Here is a 7,518-nt window from a genome sequence, read left to right as displayed (position 1 = left end):
AAGTCAAAACCCCAAAATTAAGTCCAAATCCCCATCCATGGCTTAAAGGGACGATTTTGCAAGCCTGTTACTGCAGGACATCAACAGAAGCAGACCAGAAACAGACATGTTTTTGTGAAAATTATGTTTTTCTTAGAAAGTGATTTGATTGGTATGAAGCCAAATCCAAACTGGCCTCCTTGGAGGGCATTTTGCTGCACCAGGATAATCCACAATTGAGCTCAGCAAACGCTGATTGGCTAATTACAAAAATAAACAAAATCATCAAGGGGGCCAAAAGCTTGCTAGCATCAATCAAATGCTACGCTGGCAACATGTCACACTCTTTGGGTCCAGACAGCATCAGATACATGGGCTACACATACTGAGACAGAGGGGTGCTGTTTCCCTCGCTCTGATGATTTCTCGGGTGAGATTCCAGTCCCTTTGGAATTGACGGAAAATTTCGAAAACCCAGAGACAAAAAATAAATGTAATCATTTTAAATGTTTTATTGGTCAAATATTTGGGGAAGCCTGGCTTCCCTTGGTGTCCATGAATACAAGCCACTGTTAACCTGTCTGATAGGCTAAAATAATGTAACTTAAAAAGGATATTTCACCAATGTTAGGCAAGAGCCATACATAAGTTCTGGATTACTCACCGTCTTTTTAAACGGGCTAATGTCCAAATACAGAAACAATCAAGCAGTAAACATATGGTGATGAACTATCACTTTAAACATCTTATTACAGTGTACTGCAATGCATTGCACACACACTCCTTGTATACATCTATCCCCCTCTTCTTTGGGAGGTGGAGAGGTGACGGGAACCAACCTCCGTCTAGGGGACTGCTTCGATCACGGGGGTCCCTTCAATTTTAAGACCGGCCAGAGAGTCAGCTACCTCTTCATCCTCCTCATCATCCTCCTCATCTTCCTCCTCCTCATCGTCATCATCATCATCATCTCCGCCATCGTCCTCCTGGTCTCCCTCCCCTCCTCCGGACGATGACACGTTCTTCCAGTAGGAGTCGTAGCCAGAGGCTCCGTAACCTCCATAGCCGTAGCTATCCTCGTCAGCACCACTCTGTCGGCCAAACTTCGTCGTACGGGCTGCAGGGCGAATACAGGAATAAAGACATGAGCTGAGAATCTTGAGTACTAATCCCGATCCGGGGAGTGCATATACACAACAATTAAAAGGCGTTGAATGTGGCGGGATACATTTGAGGTTTAAGATCTGACATCTGCTACAAGAAAAGAGTATGAAAACGAGTGATTTGTAATGATGCAAAAATTACTCAATCAACAACTAAAATTATGATATTACAGTATACATTCAACTGCACTGCCGTCAGTACTCAGTTTTCCTCTTAATGACTGAAGAGTTTTAATCCATGACTGACTTAAGCACTGATTAGATGTTAGATGGTGGACTCACTGGACATGCTGAGGTCCTTAGTCTCCTGGGTCTCATGTCCACACTTGGGGCAGGGAGGATTTTTACCCTTGTCCTGTTTGAACACCTTACTCTTCACATGGTCATCACAGAAACAGGCCTGGGGAGGGAGAGACACAGTTCAACCCAGATGGGCCTTGTTACTATAGGTTACAGTCATGTGTCAAATCCAGGAAATCTATTCCCTGTCCCACTGGTAAATGGTTGAAACTAGAGGGAAAACAGCCATGACTGGAAGTGACTTTTCGTAGCAGATTAGGAGAACAGTTTTATTTTAGCTAACCCTAACCTAATTCTCCAAACCTGCTGTGTTAATTCTCCTAACCTGCTGCGAAAAAGTAACCTCTAGTTGTAGCTGTATTCCACTTAGTCAGAAGCCTGGTAAACGGGTACTTATTTACCGGAAAAAATCGACTAAATTAACAGTTCAACTGGGAATCTACACATTTCCCCCTGAACCAACACCCTTGCCTTTCTTGCAATAACACTTGTCTTTTCTTACGAGCACTGACTTTGCTGGTAGCTGCTTTATGACTGTGATGTGGTTCTCTCACCTAGTTACCTTAAAATGAATGCACTCAATGTAATGCCGGGCGTACACGACACGACTTTCAAAAAGCCTAGCAACGCTGAGCCTCGAGCATTAAACAACCGTATTTCCCATAGTAAACAATCTGGCAGAGACGGGGGTCGACACACTACAAGATTCTTCACTTGGTCGTGAGGATTCTCCATACCACGCTGTCTCGCCAAAACAATACGAATAGATTGTTACCGTGGCTAGCTACAACGAGCTGTGGCTCAAAACAGCCTCATAAAAGTCCAGTCAGACATTCACACTTGCCCTACAGAGTTGAAATATCTTGCCAATACATTTTGGGACTGAATAACATTGGGTGTGAACTTCAGAGCTGTAACAATTTTACATTTGGTTAAAGGCAAACGCATACTAGTAGTAGTAGTCATCGCTCCTGCATGAGCGAGTGCACATTCTGGGTGATGCGAATCAAGATCTTGGTCTTCCCTGGCAAGCTCTCATTTGGCTATTGCTGATCGCCGTTCTCGAAACTGGTCGTTGCACATCTCACATTACAAGAGCGCTGCAGATTTTGTGCCGATAAAATCAAAACACGGGATCGATCGGTAGCCCTCAGATTGTGTCTCTGACCTGCTCACATTAAATGAGCGTCGGTGACAGCTACGAGTAGGCAACAACATGGGGATGTTGTCTCCAACCTCAAAAAGTTGTCTGGGACAGCTAAAACCAGGGCCAAAAATCGTGTAGTGTTCGCATGGCTTAAGTCGCTCTGGAGAAGAGCGTCTGCTAAATGACTCAAATGTAGATCTCTCGGTCAATGTGTAGAGGCAACAGCGGTAACAAACAACTACACTGGCATGAGGAACAGTGGGAGAGAGACAATTGTTTACAACATAACACATTGTGTTGATTTAATGCCTTGAAGTGTTCATAGCCCTTGGATTTCTTCACATTTCATTGTGTCAAAAAGTGGGATTAAAAAAATATTGTAATATTTTTCTCCACAACCAAATGTCTAACATTTAAGATGAATATAAATGATAGTTGTTGCTTAAGTATTCAGCTCCCCAAGTCAATACATGTTAAAATCACCTTTGGCAGCAATTACAGCTGGGAGTCTTCTTGGGTAAGTATCTAAGAGATTTACACACCTGGATTGTGCAATGTTAGCCCATTATTCTTTTCATAATTCTTCAAGCTCTGTCAATATTGTGGGGATCATGGCTAGACAACAATTTTCAAGTCTTGTCATAAATTTTCAGCAGATTTAAGTCAAAACTGTAACTTGGCCACTCAGGAACATTCACTGTCTTCTTGGTAAGCAACTCCAGTGTAGATTTGGCCTTGTGTTGTAAGATATTGCCCTGCTGAAAGGTGGATTTGTCTCCCAGTGTCTCTTGTACAGCAGACTGAACCAGGTTTTTGTCTGTTCTTAGATCAGTGGTTCTCAATCCTGGTCCTGGGGACCCTGAGGGGCGCACATTTTGTTTTTAGCACTCAACAGCTGATTCAAATTATCAAATCACCATCAAGCTTTAATCATTTGAATCAGCTGTGTAGTGCTAAGGCAAAAACAAAATGTGCGCCACTTTGGGTCCCCAGGATCAGGATCGAGAACCGCTGGCTTAGACCCATCTTCTTTCTTTTCATCCTGAAAACCTCCCTGGTATTTGCCGATGTCAAGCATACCCATACCATGATGCAGCCAGCACCATGCTTGAAAATAAGGAGGCAGTTACTCAGTGATGTGTTGTGTCGGATAGCGCGCCAAACACAAGGCTTTGTATTTAGGCCAAAAAGTGAATTCCTTGGCCTTTTTTTCTTCAGTGCCTTGCTGCATACAATATGCATGTTTTGTAAATGTTTTTATTCTGTATATTTGTGTTCTTCTTTTCACTCTGTCATTTAGTTCATTATTGTGGAGTCACTACTAAGTTGATCCATCCTCAGTGCTTCCATCACAGCCATTGAACTGAAACTGTTTTGAATCAACAATGACCTCATGGTAACATCCCTCAGCAGTTTCATTCCTGTCCTGCAGCTCAGTTCAGACGGATGACTGCATCTTTGATGTGTCTGAGTGGTTTAATACGTAATCCACAGCATAATTATTAACTTGACCATTCTTAAAGACATCCAAAGTCTGATTTGTTATTGTTACCCATCTACCAGTCACTGCCCTTTATGAGGCTTTTGAAAAGCTCCTTGGTCTTTGTAGTTGAATCTGTGCTTGAAATTTGACTGAGGGACCGTACAGATGTTTTATGTATGGGGGACAGAGGAAGGGTTAGTCATTCAAAAACCATGTCAACCCCTATTATTTCACACAGAGGGAGTCCATGTAACTTAGTGTGATTTGTTAAGCCAAATGTTACTCCTGAGCTAATTTAGGATACTTCTCATTTATATTCATCTTTAATTTTTTTTTTTTAAGTTAGAATTGTTATTCCACTGACAGAGTATATTGACTAGATTGTTGACAAATTACAATAAAATCCATACTAAATCAGAACATTTTGGGGGAAGAAATCCAAGGGGTATGAATACTTGGATCTCCATTTTACATTACCTTGCAACGCAGGCAGGAGTGTTGCCCTAATCTGTTGCAGGAAGCACCTGAAATGAACATGGGGGAAAACACAGTATATATTAACACATTGAAAATGTTTATTTAAAATCACTATAGCTAGGGGTTAACCTTTCTCTAAACTTTCAACTGGCAGAATGCCTACTTTCCTATACGTTACATGGTGTTCCTCATGTCTGCCAAAGTCTGCCCTAAGGCTAAACGTCAACAGGTTAGTGTTGAAACCTCTTGATTTCTCATGAGCCAACACAATGTGGATGATTGGCGTGTGAGAAAGACACCCTAATTGCTCACATTTGTAAGTCTCCGCCTCCAGGACTTGGCAACTGGCTTGGTGCTCAAACTGGTCATCCTCACACAGGAAGTTGTGGCAGAAGGAGCAACGGTATACCCTTCCCCCTGTGTCAGATAGGAAAAAAGGTGGAATGATTACAAAAGGGACAAGGTGGATGGCAACCAGCATTTGGGTGCATGTATTGACATAAAAAATACAAATTATAGGCCTTGTTTAGTTTTGCAGACCAGGCAGGTTGGATAATATTATAAAATGGCATCATTTACCATGGTCCCATACACAGCGTTCACACTCGATACAGTCGGCATCCATGAGAGGACATGTGCAAGCGTGGGTACTGAGGCACTTTCTCCCGTGGCACACCCAGGCCTCACAGAAGTCACACACTGCCCCCTTGTGGACAGAGACAACATCTCACATATAAAGACATCCAATGATAAACTCATGACTGGACAATCTGGGCACATATCACAATGTTAAATATATGTAGGTCTACACCAGGGGTGTATTCATTACGTCTTGCAACGGAAACCATTTGACATTTAAGAACCAAACGGAAGCAAACAGAGCAAACGAAACGGTGAGGGACCTACCTTCAATTTGTGCAATAGAGACTAAACATTTTTCATTTGGAGTAAATGGTTACAATTGCAGAACGTTTTGCAACAGAATCGGCATAATGAATACATCCCATGGTCATATTCACTAGAAACCAAAGGAGGCAAACTATCGCGGACTACCTGAATTTGACCGATAAGAAACACTTGTTTTCCATTGTGAAACGTTTTGCTATGGTGTGCATTAATGATTACTACTGAGTATTTATTACTCCCATCTCAATAAAGTTTTTCAAACGGCTCTCATCTCTTACCACCATGCCCATTCCCGTAGCGTGGATCCCTGGGTGCTTGATGACACAGTCTGATGACTTCATGCATTTGGTTTTGCCTTTAGTTGGAAGACAGTATCACACCACAACATGATACATGGTTCTTGCACTCCTATACAAATATCTTACATGTAACATTGTGCAATATCTTTCTTTGCCACTTGAGGGGATAAATTAAGTTGGGCTCAAAGAGCTCAAGGGATTTTAAAATCAGAAACATGCCATGCGTCACAATTTATCTTAGACTCACCACATTGACCACACTGGGGCAGCTTCTGAACGTTTGCACAGAAGTAGCAGAAAGCTCTGTTCTTCTGCCGTCTTGGGTGTCATTGAAACAGGGGAACAAAGTGTCAAAGCCTCCATCACCTGTAGATTATAGTTGCTAATAAAGAAATAATTCATCTTGTTCAAATAGTTGAATTGTGTTCACATAATTTAACCTTTATGTAACTAGGCAACTCAGTTAAGAACAAATTCTTATTTACAATGACGGCCCACCCCAGCCAAACCCTAACGACGCTGGGCCAATTGTGCGCCGCCTTATGGGCCTCCCAATCACGTCTGGTTGTGATACAGTCTGCAATTGAACCAGGGTCTGTAGTAGTGAGATGCAGTGCCTTAGGCCGCTGCGCCACTCAGGAACCCGAATGTTAGCTAGTTAAGTTATTCATTAAGATGAATGTAAAAAAAAATATTGATTGAAGATGTCTTACCTCTGGCATTTGTCACATTCCTGCAACACCAGATGAGGACTACAGTAAATTGAGGACTACAGTAAGTACTAAGGAAATAATCATGATTTACAGTCATTGTTAGCTATCCATTTCATATTGTGCTGTGATGAGAACATGTATATTATTCCATACCATTGCTGAATTGCAAGGGGACTTTGCAACGTCAACAAAGCCCTTGTTGGCTCGAGTCTGTTTCTCCCGTTCCTTGCGGTTCTCTGCCTTCTTGCGTGCACCAGTCTTCTTTTTCGGCATATTTCAGTTTCTGTAGCTGGCTTTACTGAAGGCATGTGGGGGATTAGCAAACCATAGCTATAACTAACTAACTAACCAACCAACCAACCAACCAAGCCAGCCAGCCAGCTCAGTCAATGGCATCACATCTTGACAGACTGGACACACATCATTAGTCTAGGTCCTTACGAAAATATAAATGTTGTAAAACTGTATTAGCTAGTTAACTAGGTATCTACGTAAAAAAATGTGAAAAAAGCAGTTATTTAGCTATCTATCTGCTTAACGTTACTGTGCGTGTGCTGAGCAACACAGTTCAAACACGCGCTAACTAGCTTGACTTCATGGAAATACCAGATGCAGCAACGACATGTAATAGAAATTAATTTTATAATTAACAGATAAGCCTTAACCGACATGTGCTGTTTATATATTTTTTAACACATTATAACCCAAAATGTAAAGAAAGACTTACCTGGAATGTTGCAATCCACGGCTGGCTCAGCTGAAAACGGAAGTTACAAAACGGATATTTAGTCCGACTGAGTATTCTTCTCGCCTGAATTGTGATTCGCCTTTTCGTTCCTATGTGAGTACCTATATTTCTATTGTACATTAATTTCCCTTTGAGCTCAATGAAATGTTATATTAAAGTATGAATTGTATATTACATCATGGTTTGGCCAATTAAGGCTGTTATTATCAACGCTAGTTCAAAAATACATACTTTTAAAAAATTATATTGTATTCTAAAGTCACTTCAGTCACCCGCCACCATGACCCATGAATGTTGTTAAAA

At 41.6% G+C, this 7,518-nt stretch overlaps 1 protein-coding gene across 1 annotated transcript; it reads right to left on the bottom strand.

Annotated features, from left to right (window-relative positions):
- Positions 1-455: 455 nt before the first annotated feature.
- LOC120034792 (zinc finger protein 330-like) lies at positions 456-7,272 on the bottom strand. Its single transcript, XM_038981413.1, has 10 exons — positions 7,195-7,272; positions 6,621-6,765; positions 6,468-6,487; positions 6,002-6,072; positions 5,734-5,810; positions 5,129-5,255; positions 4,862-4,966; positions 4,550-4,596; positions 1,425-1,542; positions 456-1,096 (listed from the first exon to the last, which is right to left on the bottom strand). Exons 2-10 carry the CDS (start codon positions 6,738-6,740, stop codon positions 825-827), a joined length of 957 nt encoding a protein of 318 aa, XP_038837341.1. The 5' UTR covers positions 6,741-6,765; positions 7,195-7,272; the 3' UTR covers positions 456-824.
- Between the last annotated feature and the right edge of the window lie 246 nt (positions 7,273-7,518).

This window comes from Salvelinus namaycush, chromosome 42 (genome assembly GCF_016432855.1).
Source record: "Salvelinus namaycush isolate Seneca chromosome 42, SaNama_1.0, whole genome shotgun sequence".
NCBI classification, from domain to species: domain Eukaryota; kingdom Metazoa; phylum Chordata; class Actinopteri; order Salmoniformes; family Salmonidae; genus Salvelinus; species Salvelinus namaycush.
Note: the sequence above shows the minus strand (reverse complement) of the source record. Positions and strands in the feature narration are given on the sequence as shown.